Below are 18,488 nucleotides of genomic sequence, written 5' to 3' on the forward strand. Positions count from 1 at the left end.
GAGGCTGGGGCCGGCCGCGTCAAAGGCGCAAGAACCCCCGTGACATGGGCAGGTTTGGGCGTTCCTCTGCCAGGAGCGGAGGCACTCCCTCCTGAGGACAAGATGGCGTAGAAGCCAGTGACGACCACCTGGGGCTACTGAGAGTGTGCACAATTTAGGCTCACAAATGTGTCCAGCAAGGAGAAGATGAAAGAGAGCAGGCCCACAGGCTGTCCTCTGGAGACGCAAGAGCACAGTGCTTCCGTCTCTAAGCCTGCATGTTCGCTCCCTAGTTCCCCGGCATTCAGGGTAGTAAGCTTGCAGTTGCTATTCATTCTGTCTCTTCTGAGAAATTGGATAACGTTCTTCTTTAGCTTTACAGATCTGGTAAAAGGTTTCTTCCCTTCTTCAGTGAACTTTTTTCTTCGCCCTAGAATTTAAGTGAAATGAATAAACTCCAGCTAGCTGACAAGCCTGAAAAAAAACAGCACCGCCCCTGGCCCCCAAGCCCACAGCTCAGTTCTGTGGTTCTCCTATTTCTCCTCTAGTGCATCGACAAAGCCAGAGACCTGCTGGATGCTGAGTTAACCGCTATGGCAGGAGAAAGCTACAGTCGGGCATATGGGGTGAGTGTGAAACATTCTGCACAGGGTCGTTTTAGAGGCTCATTTCAGTTCTTTTTTCAGCGTGGCCGAGTGAGGACTCCCAGGCTGCTGGGAACATGCCTGTGTATTCTCAGCAGATGCCCTGTCACTAGAAGGAAAGATTGAAATGAATCCTGGCTTTCAGATTGTTCATGCAGTGTTAAGTTGGAATGTGATTTGCTTCCATCAGGCCATGGTCTCTTGCCACATGCTCTCCGAGCTGGAGGAGGTTATCCAGTACAAACTTGTCCCTGAGCGACGGGAGATCATCCGCCAGATCTGGTGGGAGAGACTGCAGGTGAGGCCGCTAGAAAGCCCCCAGTAGCCCCCCCCCCCCGCCCCGCTCTCCCTGCCCTGCTCTTGCCCAGCACATGCTCCCTGCCTCCCCACAGAAGCTGGGGTGGCATTCAAGGCAAAGCATTCAGAGGCTGTGCGCCTCAGCCCTTAGCTGTGAGCAAATGACCAGTTCTCCAGCCTCCTCTGACCCTTCTCTAGGAGCATAAGAAAATGTCTTTAGTAAGTGACACTTACAGACAGCCTGTTGAGAATCTTAACCTCAGAATCAGTGGTTCTCGGTTTCAGCTGCCTGATAGGATGACCTGCAGGGATTTTTTAAAATCTGGATCCCCAGGCTACTTCCCAGACCAAATAAAATTTCTGGGGATAGACCCAGGATCAATATCTCTTCAGCCGCCCCAGATGCTTCCGGTGTGTGACTAACACAGAACCACTACTCTAAATCCACTTACTGGCTGCCTGCATCCAGCTTTTTAAATGGGGCTGCCTAATGTTTCAGCCGACCAACCCCTGCTGTTTACTGTTCCTCCAGTCACAGTCATGCACGGTCTCTCTTCAGACTGTTTTGTACTGAAGTTTCCCTCATGGAGAAACTTCTCCAAGTCCTCCATCAGTGTTTTCATTGTACATTCTGATCATTTGAGCATGAGGTGCAGTCAGTTCCAGATCTGGAAGTCAGCAGTCTTAAGTGTTCTTGGAAAGGACAATTCTCCCATTCCTTGAGTCGGTAGGAGGGCAAGTTCATTTGCAAAGGAGAGAAAGCCTTTACCGCTCCAGAAGCCGCTGGTCCCCTGTGCATCGTAATTAGCCTCCTCAGTTTTAGACTGTTCCTCTTGGCCCATCCACACCTATTTCCAAATTCTGTCTCCAGGCGAATCAGAGTCTGTGATTCCAGGCCCCTCGGTAGGCTGTGACAAAACCTTTTCACTCCAGGCTGCATTCCTGTCTGGGAAGCTCAGGGCACATTCCACTGGCAAGGAAAGAGCATCGGGCAAAGGAGCATGTGTGAATACAGTCGTTTGTGTGCGGCAGTGAGCACATGCGGTTCTTTCATATGTTTTATTAGCAATTATGAAATGCCCAGTGAATGTTTTGATGGAAAATTGTCTATTGGACACCAGAAGAGAATTCCACAAAGCAAGCATTTCCCACCTGACTTGTACACACCCCATTTTTTTTTTAAGTGCCCATAATGGGGTGAAGAATTTCCAAATCAGAGATCTGATGAGTCTTCTGCCATTCTAACAAGGGAGGCTTTATCCAAATAGAGATCCGGATAGGGGTGGAATAAATGCATCTTGGAGAGGGGAAACCCGTGTTTGACTTTATCATGTCCAAGACACTGTCGGCATCTGAGGCCTTCATGACTTCGCTGCCTTGAGACAAGATGCTTTTTGGCTTATAGGGGCCAGATTATTTCAGCCTCTGGAAGAAACTAGCAGATGGTGAGAAGTTCCCAAAACAGTCACTCAATGTACTTTTTCCTATTTTCATAACTTTCCAAATCACTGTTGTCACACTTAATGGGATGGAAAGATACGGTCCAAGGCCTGAAAATAAAGCATTAAGTTTGTGGTTGAAATTTGGCTCTTGTGGATGACTTGCCTGCATCCAGCTTTTTAAATGGGGCTGCCTAATGTTTTAGCCGACCAAGCCCTGCTGTTTACTGTTCCTCTGGTCACAGTCATGCACGGTCTCTCTTCAGACTGTTTCCTACTGAAGTTTCCCTCATGGAGAAACTGAGCCACCCAGAGTGGGATCGGGAACCCTGCACCCCAGCACTGGGTTCGACGGGGTTCACTCAATGTGAGCTGCCTCGGTTGAAGAACTGCCATTTTGTGGTCAAGTCATTTAAGTTGAAATCCCCTGCCAGAGTCTCCCATGGGGCAGTTTGAGGGGTCAGCCTTACTTGCCTTGGGTTCTTTATTTAGGCTCACAGTGGATCCTGTCGTATTTAAAAGCCTGCGACCATTGTTGCTAGATTCTCAGACGCACCTCCATGGAGGATGGCTTCTTTGGTTTCATTTGTCTTTGAAATGGACAGATTTGCCGATGGAGTGACCAGCCCTTCTCCCCTGGTGGTTTGTCTCTGAGTCTGGCTTCTTACAGCAAAGGTGGAAGAGAAGGGGCCACTTACCCTCAGAAGTTTTTGATATAAAATTAGCCTATCCCTTTTGACAACAATGAATTCACTCTTTTTTAATTAAAAGGAATTTATTTGTGTGAGTGAAAGAGGCACTTTTCCTTCTATATGCAGTGTTTGATCTGAGACCAAGGAAAATGAAGCAGAAAGAATCTAAGCAAGTCTTTGTGCAGGTTTAGGCATTAATAACTTCAGGACTGACAATGCCACCGCTTACAAGCAGCATCATTTGAGAATTTATTTAAAGTTCTTTTAGGGGCACCTGGGTGGCTCAGTCGTTGAGCGTCTGCCTTCGGCTCTGGTCATGATCCCAGGGTCCTGGGATCGAGCCCCCCCATTTGGGCTCCCTGCTCCGCGGGAAGCCTGGTTCTCTCTCTTCCACTCCCCCTGCTTGTGTTCCCTCTCTCGCTGTGTCTTTCTCTGTCAAATAAATAAACAAAATCTTTTAAAAAAATAAATAAATAAAAATAAACTTCTTTTATCCTTAATTCATCTTTCAAATTTTGAACGATACATTTTTTTAAAGATTCTATTTTTAAGTAATCTCTACACCCAGCTTGGGGCTCGAACTCACAACTCTTGGATCAAGAATCACACACCCTACCGACTGAATCAGCCAGTCTCCCCTGAATGATACATTTGAAATTGGATTTGTCAATGATCGTCTTCTTCAGCCAGAGAAGCTGAAGCAAAAAAATCAAAGTTAAAAATGCACTGTTGGGGCGCCTGGGTGGCTCAATCAGTTAAGCGTCTGCCTTCGGCTCAGGTCACAATCCTGGAGTTCTGGGATCAAGCCCCATATCTGGCTCCCTGCTCAACGAGGAGTCTGCCTCTCCCTCTGCCTCTCACCCCACTGGTGCTCTCTCTTTCTCACTCCCTCTCCCTCTCTCTCAAATAAATAAATAAAATCCATTACAAAAAAAGAGTGGCTTAAAAAAAAAAATGCATTTACAATCCAGAAAAGAAATTTAAATAGTTTAATTCATGTTGCCGTCATCATAGCTCTATGAAGTTGGTACTATCTTTACCCCCATTTTAGTGGTTAAATAACATGTGCGGTGTCCCACGGATGGAAAGCTGCAGGGCCAGGACTCAAGGACCAGAGCCTATACTCTCCTGATCCTCAGATTTTGAGAGGTTCCTAAGAAGTGTTTTTCTTCACAGTACTCTTCACTTAAAGTTGAGGTTGTAAAAATGAATTTCTTTGCTAATTCAAGGCAGGTTTTGCTGTTGCTTGTTGGGGGTTAAAGCTATAGCAGAGGACATGCCTAATTCTCACTCCTGAATGTTCCAGGGCTGCCAGCGTATTGTGGAGGACTGGCAGAAAATCCTGATGGTGCGGTCACTCGTGGTCAGCCCTCATGAGGACATGAGGACCTGGCTCAAGTATGCCAGTCTCTGTGGGAAGAGTGGCAGGCTGGTGAGTAACCCCCACCGCAGTGGAGGGTGGGAGGCTGAGGAGGGACAGGCGCTCCCGGTCCCGTTCTGTTTACCACGCGACCTCTCTTGTTATTTTAAGGCCCTTGCTCATAAAACCTTAGTGTTGCTCCTGGGAGTTGATCCATCGCGGCAACTTGACCATCCTCTGCCAACAGTTCACCCTCAGGTGACCTACGCCTACATGAAAAACATGTGGAAGAGTGCTCGCAAGGTCTGTATCCGAATCCATCCAGCAGTAGACCATGTTTCTCCAGAATGCTCACTAACTGGTGTCTCACTGCCTTGGGGCCCAGAAGGAAACAGCATCCAAACCACCATGTCAGGGAGTTTGCTCCTGTTAGGAAACTATTTGGCCTGATTTCAGAAGTGAATCGTATTCAAGGGCCTGCACATAAACCGTTGATCAAACTCTTGAGTGTAGTCACAGTTGTATTTGTCAGCAGATGGAATATGCTGGAACATAGGAAGGGCACAATTTCTGGCCTCCTCACGCTCGCTCCCCCAACCTCCCAAGAGAAAGTGGGCTGTTCAGTACCCAAATGCAGCATATCTGTGAAAACATAGACTAGAAATTTCATAAGACCAATCAGGTTTTTCAGACTTCTCATCTCCTTCCAGTCATCAGTTGGGATTCAGAAGCAGCAACACCCAGAGTGTCACGCTGAATCCAGTAGGGAGCATCTTCTCGGAGCCAGCGTAGAATTCCTCTTCCTTTATTTACAGACAGGGTCCTTCCTCAGACAGGGAAATAGATGTGGCTCCTGGTGGGGGTTTTGGTTTTCTTTTTTGAAACGATCTCCCTGGATGAGGGTGACGATTAACAAAAAGTTGGCCCTGGAGGCAGAATCAGCCCCTGCCCTGGCTCTTCACCCCCCTTACCAAACAGAGGGAGCGTCCCGGCTCTCCTCCTCTCCCCATCCTGGTCCCTGCACAGGACCTGCTGGGGAAAGGAGTACGGAGCGACCACTGCAGCCGAGGCTGTGGAAGGCACACTTAAGGAAATCCGGGACCGTGTCTGGAAATTAACTTCTTTTTGGGTGGTTGACTCTGTGACTGCGAAAGCCACCCAGAGTAGGATCGGGAACCCTGCACCCCAGCGCTGGGTCTTCGATGGGGTTCACTTCCACAGGATTGGCCCAAGCTCCATTCTCTGCATGTATCATTTGGGGGTTTTGTTTTCTTTTTGTTGTTTTGGGGGGTTTGGTTTGGTTTTGTTGTAAGTCTCTGCGAACTTCCCGGGCCAGAGCACTTCTGATTCGAAGCCTGACCTTCCTCCAGGCAAATGAGAAAAACGGAAGGTGCTGGATCTGAGTGTAGTCTGGTTTCCTTCCTGTGTACAGCATCCAAGTGTTTGAACGTTGTGCCGAAGGGAGGCAGCAGGAGCCTCTTGGCTAATGTCTCAACCCGGGAGTGACTTCTTTCAACATATGACCACAGCCCAACCTCTGCACACATTACGGCCTCTTCTTAGGAGCCCAGATTCCGTTGGGAGGCCATGAAACAACAGGCATTAGAAATTTAGAAACCTCTTTCAGGTCAGGTGCTTGAACTTCAAGCCCAGAGCTAGAGATGTCACATCTTTTCAGGAGTCACTCAAAGAGAACCAACTATGTAATAATAATCGTGCTACTAGGCAAGTCCCTTTTCCTCTCTGGGCTTTACTTTCCTCCACTACAAACAATTCAATAAAGCGATTGTATTCTGCCTTGCGTAAGGCAGGTGAGAGAGTTTGAGAAAAGCAGAGCCTGCTCTGCAGGAAGGCACCATGCAGAAGGTGTATGTCCTGTGTTTTCCTAGACGAGCCACTGTCCAGAATCTAGAAACAAGCCGGTCCTTCTGTGAAATCTCACTAAGCTGAGGACATCGATCTTGCCCACCAGCCAGGAGTAGGGCGTGCCGCTGAACTCTGGGCGCGAGAGAAGCCCCTTCCTCTGAGCGGCCAGTCTTTCATCTCTCTCTAAGAGAGAAAGAATCCGTTTTTCCCTCCTTGCTTCCCAGAGGTGGAGAAAAGAGGGTATTTTAATAGAACACTTTGAATTCCTTGAAAGTAAGTGGCCTCCATGCCACAGAGTAGAAGGATACAGATTCTCCCATGCTGGATAAATTTACTTAATACTGAGCTTCAAATCCAAACTACTACGCAGTCCTCCCTGGTTTGGGCAGTTTATTTTTGATTCAGCGCCTGACTGAGTCTCCTGAAAGGAATCTAAACTGTGTGTCCGGACTGCCAGCGACACGGAGCGTGCGGGCTCCGAACAGCCCTGGCATCAGAGCTCCTGCTTCAGTCCTTACGTGCTTGACGGACACACTCGGCTCACCGGCTTCTCAGTCCCCCTTCTTGTGGTTGATCTTTCCAGTGCTGCCTCGCAGTTCTTCGTTTCCTTCTTAATCAGCTTTAAGTCTGGTCAATGTAGTTCTCATAGAGGAAAAACTAAAGGAACATTTATCACTTCTCAGGTGCGGGCTGCTAATGTCGTTCATTTTTCAAAGCCGGGGTGAGTAATGGAACCCCGCGAAGGCAGCTGTCTGAGGGGGACAGGTGTCTTGTTACCTGTCGGAACATCTGTGTGTCTGCCCTGTCCCCATGCGTGGATTAGCTGCCTGATAAATTGTTTGTCACGTCATTCTGGCTCTGGGGTGAGCCCTGTCTGTTGATGCCAATTAATTCCTTCCCTTGAAAGGTATGTGAGGTTGGGCCTGGCCCCCAAGCCAGGGAGTTGTATTTTCCTTCAAGACCATCACTACTGACACATTTCAGTTTTTATTTTTTATTTATTTTTTTTAAGATTTTATTCATTTAAGAAAGAAAGAGCAGGAATACAAGCAGGGGGAGCAGGAGAGGGAGAAGCAGGCTTCCCACCGAGCAGGGAGCCCGATGTGGGGCTCGATCCCAGGACCCTGGGACCATGACCGGAGCCGAAGACAGACGCTTAATGACTGAGCCACCCAGGCGCCCCCGACATTTCAGTTTTTAAAACAAAATGGGGACCATTCTGACCTTATTTATTGGAAGCGTTTTTTCCCCCCCGTCTTCTTCTGCAGCAAAGAACATGTTGCCTCTTTTTCACTCTCTCACATACTGTTTCCCCTCCCCATGTTGGTGGATTTCATCCCACCATTTTCCCACCTGGAGCTTTTCATGTCTGTATGCTCTGTCTCCACCCGTGAAGCCCTTTAAAAATAGTGTGGATGCCATTAATCAAGATGCTGGTGGGAGTGGACGTGTGGGCTTCTACAGATGGCTGGTACCTTATTCCCAGATCTCTGACTCTGCGTCTCTGCCCTTCCCTTGTTCAGCTCCCTGTTCCTAACCCAAGTGCCTCTGCTCACTTTGTATCAAGTCCCGTGGTGTAAATAGATGGAACGGGTTGAGGATGCTGTGACGGTTTCACTCCTAAGCCACCCCGTTCACCTAGATGTCTGCTCAGCCAGTGTCTTCCCCCTATTTCCTTGGATGGATGGATGAGGGGCTTCACCCCATCTCTGTGTTCTTATTTGGGTACTGAGGGTTCTTTCGGATTTTTAAAACTATAGTTTGGGCTCTGCTGCAGTGTCCAAGGTACCATAGAATTCTAAACAAGTACTAAAGTTTTACAGGCCCGGAACAATCCCCCAGAAGCCTGGCTTCCCCCGGGGCAATATGTTGACAGCAAAGTAAGCATTGTTTCACATTTATTCCTAAGGATTGTTATTTCGGTGTAACCAGGCAGGTAGTTTTTCCGAAGCTTCTCAAAATAGCAGTACAGTTAGCCAAGGGGAGTTGAGACTTGAGTTGGAAAAGTATGAGTCTTCTTGAAAAGCCCAGCCATCTCCCAGCATCTTGCCCTGGCCCCCTGTCGTAGGGAACTCTCGCCCTGTGCTCCAGGGTGCTCTCCTGGGGCGGGGGGGGCGGTCAGCTCGAGGGCTCATGAGATGAACGGGGGTTTCTGTCCCGCGAGGTCGGGCTGAATGGCAAGCGGCTCCCCGTGCTTTTGTCTGGTACAGATCGATGCCTTCCAGCACATGCAACACTTCGTGCAGACCATGCAGCAGCAGGCCCAGCATGCCATCGCCACCGAGGACCAGCAGCACAAGCAAGAGCTGCACAAGCTCATGGCCCGGTGAGGTGTCCCTGCTGGCCGGGGCCAGCCATGCCCCAGTCCCCCCAGTGCTAGCAGCCTCTGCGGCATGGCCGGAACACTCAGAATTCCCTGGGCAGCGAGCTGCTGACACCGCCTTTTGCAGTAGGAACCCCAGGCAGCCATCGAATCGTGCTGCGCCAGAGCCCTTGCTGTTGTTTGCCCAGGATTCAGCCCCAGAGCATCCATGTGCTGTTGTCCTCCTGGTGTCTGGCTTGAGAGTCAGACCCCTTGTCTGCAAATGCCAGCTATGCTGCTGCTTCGATATGCAACTTTAGATGAGTTACTTAACTGCTCTCTGCCTCAGTTTCCTCATTGTATAAAAGGGGGATGATGAGAGCTCCTATTTGTTAGGGTGGTAAAGGCGGTATGAGGGTTAATAGAACAAACATGTCACCCGTTTAGAGCAGTACCTGGAAGAGAGTAGCAATCAGTAAATATTGGCTGTTAATATTATCATCATGAATGATCTATTATAAATGATATATATCATTATATAATATGATGTATGATATAATATAAAAGACTGATATGTATCTATCATTATAAATGGAGGGGAGAAAGAAGTGAGGGGAAGCCAGTAGCAGTCAATAGGAAAAGTTACTCAGCAGCCGACACCCTCAAAAACTGAAGTCGGTGTGGGTAGGTCCATGCAGACCTACCCGTACCAGGTACTGGTTGATGCTAGCATTGAAACACAGGTCAGGGAGAAGAGATGATACATTCAAAACGTGGCCCTAACGCCCATTTTTTTCCTTCTGGGTGGCTGAGAATCCTGGTGCTTCCATCACGTTGCTTCCTGGGAGCAAGCATAAACATCAGGGAGGCTTTCCTGCTCCGCAGACAAAATGGGCTGTTCTCCTTGTTGGGGGGTGGGTGTGGGGGAGCTAGCATGTGGGGGTAGCAACGTGGGGTTGTTTCTCTGTCTCCAGGTGTTTCCTGAAACTCGGGGAGTGGCAGCTGAACCTGCAGGGCATCAACGAGAGCACCATCCCCAAGGTGCTGCAGTACTACAGCGCGGCCACAGAGCACGACCGCAGCTGGTACAAGGTAACCCCGAGCCCGCTGGGCTTCCCAGCCGCGCCGCCTCCGGTGAGAGCCCAGCCCCTCAGAGCCCTGCTGGTGCTGGTCCCGCGCTGGGGATCTGCTTGTTTGTGTGCCAGGAGCCAGTCTGTCAGAGGCCCCTTACAAGCTTCATTGTACAGAAAGATTGGTAGAGTCTTTTTTTTGAGAAACACTTTATCACACCATTATTGCGTATGTGGCACGGGGGAATGCTTGTTGTCTTATAGAGTCTTAGCTGATTGTTTTCCTACGAGCATCTGGACGCACGGTTAATCTCTGGAACTTTATCTTCCCTTGGGTCATCTGTTCCTTCCCGGCTTCTTCCTGATTTCCATCCCTGCCTGCTCCTCATCTAAGAACTTCACTTTCTCTATTTTTATTGGAATGCTCTAGGTAACATCCTGTTATGACATAGGAAACTTTTCAGGAAGATAAACAGAATTAGAAAATGTATCAAAGATGCAGTTGACTGCTAGAGGAGGGATTTGGGGAAGAACACATCTTTGATGAGAGCACATAGCCTTAGTTTTTAGGTCTTTCCTGAGGGACCTACCTCCTGGTAATAGCTGCTTGGTACAGCAGACGTCATTGATTTCCTTAACTTGCTAATACTTTGTGAATTAATCCCTCTGAGATCAAAACATACATCTGAAGACACAGAAGCATCTACAGGAAAAATCTTATCCTGATTGAAGCATGCTTCATTCTGATCCGAAAAATGCCCATTTCGTGATAGCAGCAATAATTACTCTAACTAGGACAGCTTCAGTTCCATCCAGTAAACCCTGGATTAGCTGGAACCTTACCAACTGGAAGTGTCTCTTAACCAGATTACTTTTCTTCACTCAAATTTTAGAAAAGAAACAAATCATGAGTAAAAAAAACTGGTTCCAGGAATTTTAAGTTTTTCTTTGTATGGCTCCTTTTGGGTTTGTGCTGTCTTACTGTAATGGTGGTCCTGTGTGTGTGCAGAGACTATTTCTGTCTTGCTCACCACATCCCCTGGCTCAATGCCTGGTACGGAGTGGATAAAGAAGAGCTGTTGAATAAATGAAAGGTGTGGGGAAACAGCCTGGGTCATTGCAGAATTGTGACTCATCAAATAAAGGTCAATTATGATCAACCCACTCTGCTTAGGTAGAAAAGTGGACACTCTTATGTTAAAGAAAGGTTTTTAGCAAGGGATGCTAAAGGAATTTCCCGATTATCCAGAAAGTATATCCAGTCCAGTGCAGTATTTAGTGTCCTGCCATCAGTGCAAACTTATGAGGCCCCAAATCAAAGTGTGCCTCATGCTGTCCACACAAGGCCATGCTGCACCATAGGTCACCGCAGCTCGAAACTGCAGAGCGTGGATAGTTCCTCCTTTACCAAAAGAAGCACCCGAGGCTTCTCCCGGTGAACAGTCGTTGGGCACTGGCTCTCTGACAGGGCACACACGGGCCGGATGGGAGAGCTGGACAGATGTGCTCCCTTTCCCACTGACCTAGGACCTGGTTAAGACTTTTACCATCACTCCCCTACGCCTCTGCTCCCATAAATAGTGGTTCATATATGGCTGCCCAAGGAATCTTTAAAATCTAGAATGAAATGGGATCTCCTTGGCCTAATATGTTAGCCTGTCCACAATCTGACCCTGCCCTTTGCTAACCTTCCCCCTCACCGCCCTCCATCACAGACTATGCTCCAGTTGGATCCGTTTCTTTGTTTCTTATGAACCGCCCTGTGCTGGCCACCCTGCGTCTTCGTCCCTGACCTCCCCAGGCCAGAAAGTCCCTGCTGCTGTGTTCTTGTCCCCACCCTGCCCATCAAAGGCTTCCCTTCAGTCCCTACCCCAGAAACCTCCCCTCTACGAAGCCTTCCCTGACCCTGGCTGTCCGTTGTACGTCTCATTGCCCCCTCACATTTGCCTGTCCTTGGGTTGCTGGGCCCTCCACCAGACTGGAAGGCCCCTGAGACAAGGGCCTGGCTTGCTTCTCTTCGGGTGCCCCCCTCCCCCCAGCCCTCACCACAGTCCTGATACAGTAAGGGCACCACAGAATGAAGGAATCAGGCTGAATCTGGTAAAAGGCCCCATTCCTGAGTGTTTCAGTGAAGTTTTGCTCTGCTGGCCACTGAGAAAAAAGGGCAGTCCCAGCGCTCTTCCTCAGCTTTGGCCTCACGCTCCTCTAAGGCCTTGGCACTCAAGCCCCCTCATCCTCGACTCTCGCCCCACCCAGGCCTGGCACGCGTGGGCAGTGATGAACTTCGAAGCTGTGCTGCACTACAAGCATCAGAACCAAGCCCGTGATGAGAAGAAGAAGCTGCGGCACACCAGCGGGGCCAACATCACCAGCACGACCACGGCCGCCACCACAGCGGCCACGGCCACGGCCACCGCCACCAGCACCGAGGGCAGCAACAGCGAGAGCGAGGCCGAGAGCACCGAGAACAGCCCCACCCCGTCTCCTCTGCAGAAGAAGGTCACTGAGGTACCCTTCCCTTCCTCCCCCAGCGAGGACTGAGCCCGGCACCAGGCGCTCTGAGGAGTGAGACGGTGGTGGCCGCTGAGGAACCTGGGCTTCACCGTGAAGGGCCGGAGGAACCTAGACGGTGTGGCTTATTTGTCAGCCAGCATTGTTCAAGATGGCGCTTTTGTGCATGTGTTTGTATTTGAGGCGCTGCTTTAGCCCCCAAGCTGAAGACTGAGTTTCTGGTCATTCTCCCACGAGAATGAGCTCATCCCCTTAAAGCCTGCACCTGTGTGTGTGGGTGGCCGTGCACATCTGCGGGTCCACTTGAGGACAGAGCCCGGCAGGATCCGTCCTCTGCCTCTTCCTCCCCTACCCCGCCTCCCCTCCGGCTGTCCTTTCAGAGTGCTCCAGGGTAGCTAGCAGGCCCAGAGAGTGGCATGTTCAGGCTCGGCCCCCTCCCCCTGCCACCCTGTTTAGGAAGCCACCAGTAGCCCAAGATGATAGTGATTGTGACACAGTTGGCATTTCCTGAGTGCTTGCTGTGTGCCAGGTACTAATCCAGAGGCTTCTCATGCATTAACTGATTTAACTTCATAAGCTCTCTTTGAGGTGTAGGTACTATTCGTATGCTGTGAGGCCCCTTTTACAGATGAGAAAACTAAGGCAAGAGTGTCCATTAACGTGTGTGTGTTCCAACAGGATTTGTCCAAAACCCTTTTGATGTACACCGTCCCCGCCGTCCAGGGCTTCTTCCGTTCCATCTCCTTGTCACGAGGCAACAACCTCCAGGACACGCTGAGGTATCAGAGAGGGGCAGGGCCCCTGGTAGGCTGTGTGCGCAGCAGGACACAGAATTACTCGTGATGTCCTCTTCACCTTCCCCACCATGATGAGTATGTCCGAGAGTAACGGCTGACCAGCCTCCACTGGCCAAGACTGTGGAGGAGGCTTGGCCTGAGAATGCTCCGCGCGCGCTCTGTCATGAAGGGAAGAAGCGTATCTGTTTGTGGCAGTAGTGCTGAAATCCCCTCAGCTTTTTTTTTTTTTTTTTAAGATTTTATTTATTCGAGTGAGAGTGAGCAAGAGAGAAGGAACAGGGGGAGAGGCAGGCAGAGGCAGAAGCAGGCTCCCCGCTGAGCAGGGAGCCTGACATGGGGCTCGATCCCAGGATCCTGAGATCATGACCTGAGCCAAAGGCAGATGCTTAGCCGACTGAGCCACCCAGGAGCCTCCCCTCAGCTTTGAGAGGCCACTTAGAGAGGCCGAAACAAATGGCACAGACCGGCCAGTCCAGAGGCTATGGGTGATGGGCAGCAGAGTCCTACATTTACCCTGTTGCCCCTGGTCTCCAGGTGACTGTACGTGCAAAAATTATGCATAGGTTGTCCCTGGGCTCATCTGTTAGATTTCTGAGCTTAGACCATGCTGAACCCTCTACATTATTTGAAACAAAATAATCGTTCACTTGGGATGCCCGTCCTTGTGTTGAGCCAAGTATTAACGACCATCACCAACCACCCTTCCCAGGTGGTCCCCGAGACCAGACACTGGAGAACCACTGATTTGAGGCCCTGCCAATCATTCTTTTTTTTTTTTTTAAGAGTTATTCATTTTAGAGACAGAGAGAGAAAGTGTGAACAGGGGGAGGAGGGGCAGAGGGAGAGAGAGAATCCTCAAGCAGACTCCTGCTAAGCGCAGAGCCCCATGTGGGGCCCGATCCCAGGACCCTGAGATCATGACCTGAGCCAAAATCAAGAGTCAGACAAAACTGACAGAACCACCCAGGCGCCCCTTTGCCAATTATTCTTTTCTCAAGAGTCTTAAAAATTAAAAAAAAAAAAAAAAAAAAAAATTTGGAAACTCAATTTTCTGTGATTTTCTCATTCTTCTTCTCCAGAGTCCTCACCTTATGGTTTGACTATGGTCACTGGCCAGATGTAAATGAAGCCTTAGTGGAGGGGGTGAAAGCGATCCAGATTGACACTTGGTTACAGGTAAGGCCGGCTCAGGTCTCACTCCTGCTCTGTCTCCTCCTGGGATCATGCGGTGTTCAGTGAACAGTGGTAAAGAAGGGGGGAATCGGTCCCAAGGTCGAGACTCCATATTTTCTTTAGTTTCTCCCAGAGAACTAAAGGGAATGAACCATTTTAGAGCTTACCAGCATCTACCACAAGTTTCAAGAGCTGGTCATTGCCCAGAAGAATAACTAGTTGTTTTCACATCTCACGCACTGCATACCATGTCTGTCTGAATACCAGGTTATACCGCAGCTCATCGCAAGAATCGATACACCGAGGCCCTTGGTGGGCCGCCTCATTCACCAGCTTCTCACAGACATTGGCCGGTACCACCCCCAGGTATGTGGCACCCTGGCAGTTTCTCCTCGAGCAGCTGACCTTTTGATCTGGATCTCAGCTTTTCCTAAAGCTGCTCTAGAGATACAAGTGCAGGAACTGGGAGCCAGGCATCCCATCTGTCCAGCTGGCAGGCCCAGGCCCAGGGGCCATCCTGAAGAAAAGAGACCCCCACCCACCCCAAGATTGAGTGGTGGACTCAAATGAGTGTCAGCAGCATCTTCTTTCTCTCTCTTATCTTCCTGAAAGTCAGAGTTTGCAAGTGTTCCTTCCGTGTCTGCCTCAGGCCCTCATCTACCCCCTGACCGTGGCCTCTAAGTCCACCACGACGGCCCGCCACAACGCAGCCAACAAGATCCTGAAGAACATGTGTGAGCACAGTAACACCCTGGTCCAGCAGGCCATGATGGTGAGTGAGCCTTCCTCACAACGGTGCTGCGGGCGAGAGGGCCTCCTGTCTCTCCAAGACAGGCCTTTCTGAGGTTAGCTCGTCCTTGGCGCTTCTCTCTTTCCCCTCTTTGGTCCAGGTGAGCGAGGAGCTAATCCGCGTGGCCATCCTCTGGCACGAGATGTGGCACGAAGGCCTAGAAGAAGCGTCTCGTCTGTACTTTGGGGAGAGAAACGTGAAAGGCATGTTCGAGGTGCTGGAGCCCCTGCATGCTATGATGGAACGGGGCCCCCAGACTCTGAAGGAAACATCTTTTAATCAGGTATGGGATAAGAAAGCACGGCTTGACATGACCCAAAGCCTTTACCAGACCCCTTTCTCTCTGGCTACCCTGCTGACTTGAATAAAATGTACTCTGACGGAGGTCACAGAATATAAAAACACCAGCAGTTTAATTGTCACTAACTTATAAGAACCCTCCCAAAGCTTTAGCTGGAAAACCACGAGATCCTTCCTGAGCTCATCTTGCCTCTCCTTACTTTGTGCATAAGCCGTCCTGAGACTGGGGCCTCCAGGACTGGGCCTCCACGCTGTCCTTGCTAAGCCTTGCAAAGGCCCAGAGCCGTCCAGCCGTAACGTGCGGCCAGGCAGTTGTGCTGTCTGCTTGGGGGTTCGGCCTGCAGCTTAGTCGACACCTTGACGCCTCGAGTACTTCCCCTGCTTCCCCGCTCAGGCATATGGTCGAGACTTAATGGAGGCCCAAGAGTGGTGCAGGAAGTACATGAAATCCGGGAACGTCAAGGACCTCACCCAAGCCTGGGACCTCTATTATCACGTGTTCAGACGAATCTCTAAGCAGCTGCCTCAGGTAGGATCTTCAGGTTCTAGCAGCGTTAACTGTCATTGTCCCTTATGTTTTCCTAACACTAACTCTAAAGCGTCTGGTCTCACTTCTATCTGCAGACTCTAGGATGAGTCATTGCGTTAGCCATCTCTTGAAAAACACCTAAATTGCATTTAAATTTCTCTCTGGAGGCAGAAAGCTAAGCCCTTTGGTAATTCATTCACAGCTCACCTCCTTAGAACTGCAGTATGTTTCCCCCAAACTTCTGATGTGCCGGGACCTTGAATTGGCCGTGCCAGGAACGTATGACCCCAACCAGCCGATCATTCGCATTCAGTCCATAGCGCCGTCCCTGCAGGTCATCACCTCCAAGCAGAGGCCCCGGAAGCTGACGCTCATGGGTAAGGACCTGTGTGCTTCTGCCACCTCCCCTTTTCTGAAATCACCGCTCACCATCCACACCACTGATCTTTCCATGTGGCATCTCTCCCATGTTTATGGAGAGAGAAATAGAGCACCAGCGGGTTTCCCGTTACATCCTCCTCAGGATTCCTACTTTGTTCATACCGTCGAGATGCTTACGTGAAGCCTAACCGCCCTGCAGTAGAATATGCGGAGGGAACTGTAAAGGTGTGCAGCGTGGCCAGGTGGGGGTGGCAGGTAGCTCCAGGGACTGACGGGGCCGACAAAGGGGCATCCGGTGCAGGTGTGGTAGGTGACAAGCAGAGCGGAAGAAAGGGCTCCTGGGCTCTTGAATGTTCTCTTTCACCGTCACAGTCTCTCTCTATGGGAAATGACTGTGTAAAAGGAAACCCAACTGAAGTGGAAATGAGGTCTCACAGTGAGCTCTGTGACCTACCTAGGGTAGGTTGTTGTGGGAGGCCTGGATGCTCTGGTGGCCCTTCGAGGGTTCTCACCTTTAATACGGCTCTTTTTAAATGCAGTAGTTATTCACCAGCACCAGTTCATTGTGGTTCCCAGGTGATCATCTCTCCATGGGCTGGTGTCTCTTGATACTAAAACATGGGTCAGTCAGGCTCTCCACAGTATTTCATTAGAGACTTGAATGAAAGGACCTATTTCCTTCTGTGAGCAGAGTTAAGAGAGCCAACAGTGAGAAGCTATGATTCACCCCCACCCTCCAGACCCGAAAGGGCAAGGAGCCCATCGAGAGCACATAACCCGGAAAGAGAGGCCATTCACCAGAAGCTGTAGCCCAGGTGGAGAGACACTGGAAACTTCTAGAACTGGAGCCTGGCCCATTGTCAGGGGCAAACCGTTTGGCCCTCTGACTTCCCTCCTGCCAGTGCCCCCATTGGCCAAGCCCATCTGGGACCCCAGGTGATGCAGTCTCTAGGGGTCAGGTTTCACAGGCCCGAACAAGACAGAGAAGGGCAGAGAGTGGGTTGTGAGGGAACAATACAGAATGACCATCTCTGTGCAGAATCATTCCTGATCTTCAAAGACAGAGGTGATTTTAATTTTACTCATTTTTAATTTGACCAACATTTCATTGGGGACCATCAAAAGCAGGGCCATTCTTTTTTTCATCAGTTCTAGGGTACTTTTCGTGTTTGTGTGGAAGTGTGACTGGGTGGGGTACTCGTAGTCTCTGGGAGCTCGGGAATACAGGGCTGGTCTGTGCTAACTGCTCCCACCATTCCTACAGGCAGCAACGGGCATGAGTTTGTTTTCCTCCTGAAGGGCCACGAAGACCTACGGCAGGACGAGCGAGTGATGCAGCTCTTTGGCCTGGTGAACACCCTTCTGGCCAATGACCCAACGTCTCTTCGCAAGAACCTCAGGTATTCAGGACACGGCGGGGGCACAGCAGCGATTTGACTGGTCTTCTAGGGTTTCCTTACATCCCTCCCATGTGGTCATGTCGCTTCACGAAATCGGTTGTAGACCTATGTACCTGACAGGAAGTCATCAGTAGCCAAGGTGTCAAAGACAACAAGAAGAATTGTCCATACTTTTAGTGTACTTTTAAGGGAAATGCCTGTAACAACCACCAGAGAGTCCAGAATGGAATGGCCCATGGCCATTAGACTAGAGATGCTGCACATCTGGTGTGTTTTACCTTCCCTGTCCACCCTGCTCTCTTCCTCGTCTTTCTGTTAAGAACATGGATATTAAGTTGGAGGTTGTTTTTGGCTTGGAAACAGTCCTGGGCTGCTCCCCGACAGCAGTGAGTTTGTCAGGCAGGTTGAGGAGGCTGGTGGTGCTTTCCCACCAGCCCTGGCTGTCTTCGTGCACACCTGACAGCAGCCCGGGGGGCGGGGGGGGGGAGCGCCATTCAGCCCACTTGCATGTGTTGTGAGGGGGTCAGAGGTGCACTCTGTTTACTGTCTGATAACCAACCCTGCTTTCCCGGCGGTGCCAGCATCCAGAGATACGCCGTCATCCCCTTATCCACCAACTCGGGCCTCATCGGCTGGGTCCCCCACTGTGACACGCTGCACGCCCTCATCCGGGACTACAGAGAGAAAAAGAAGATCCTTCTCAACATCGAGCATCGCATCATGTTGCGGGTATGTGATGAGGCTGCCAAACCCAGTGCTTGAATGTCTTGACGTAACTTGCAAGTTGGGAAATCTCTACAAAGCTCCTCTTCTCGTTCTTCTGGGTATGTACATCATGGAAAAATCTATTTGGGAGAATTCTCTACTGAAGAAGGTTTCATGAAGTGAGTCCTAAAGTAGATTACCTCTAAGAAACAGGACCCTAAAGCCCAGAAATTAGGTGTTCAGCATTCTAGGT

The 18,488-nt window shown here is 50.1% G+C and overlaps 1 protein-coding gene across 3 annotated transcripts in view; it reads left to right on the forward strand.

The window, feature by feature from the left end:
• Nucleotides 1-18,488, forward strand: part of MTOR (mechanistic target of rapamycin kinase) — a 124,111-nt gene that overhangs the window by 92,483 nt on the left and 13,140 nt on the right. For 2 of the 3 annotated variants that reach the window (XM_028108223.1, XM_028108224.2), the window contains 16 exons: nt 528-605; nt 814-921; nt 4,358-4,483; nt 4,583-4,714; nt 8,488-8,603; nt 9,554-9,671; nt 11,906-12,157; nt 12,839-12,939; nt 14,037-14,133; nt 14,398-14,496; nt 14,747-14,902; nt 15,021-15,203; nt 15,615-15,749; nt 15,952-16,126; nt 17,395-17,530; nt 18,112-18,259. In XM_028108223.1, the coding sequence (XP_027964024.1) occupies nt 528-605; nt 814-921; nt 4,358-4,483; nt 4,583-4,714; nt 8,488-8,603; nt 9,554-9,671; nt 11,906-12,157; nt 12,839-12,939; nt 14,037-14,133; nt 14,398-14,496; nt 14,747-14,902; nt 15,021-15,203; nt 15,615-15,749; nt 15,952-16,126; nt 17,395-17,530; nt 18,112-18,259 (2,160 nt within the window). The remainder of the gene's footprint in view (nt 1-527; nt 606-813; nt 922-4,357; nt 4,484-4,582; nt 4,715-8,487; nt 8,604-9,553; nt 9,672-11,905; nt 12,158-12,838; nt 12,940-14,036; nt 14,134-14,397; nt 14,497-14,746; nt 14,903-15,020; nt 15,204-15,614; nt 15,750-15,951; nt 16,127-17,394; nt 17,531-18,111; nt 18,260-18,488) is intronic. The other variant, XM_028108225.1, reaches the window with a different exon arrangement.

The sequence above is a fragment of the Eumetopias jubatus genome, unplaced genomic scaffold, assembly GCF_037043125.1.
Source record: "Eumetopias jubatus isolate StellerSeaLion01/CBP00866 unplaced genomic scaffold, mEumJub1_p1.0 scaffold_4, whole genome shotgun sequence".
Classification (NCBI taxonomy): domain Eukaryota; kingdom Metazoa; phylum Chordata; class Mammalia; order Carnivora; family Otariidae; genus Eumetopias; species Eumetopias jubatus.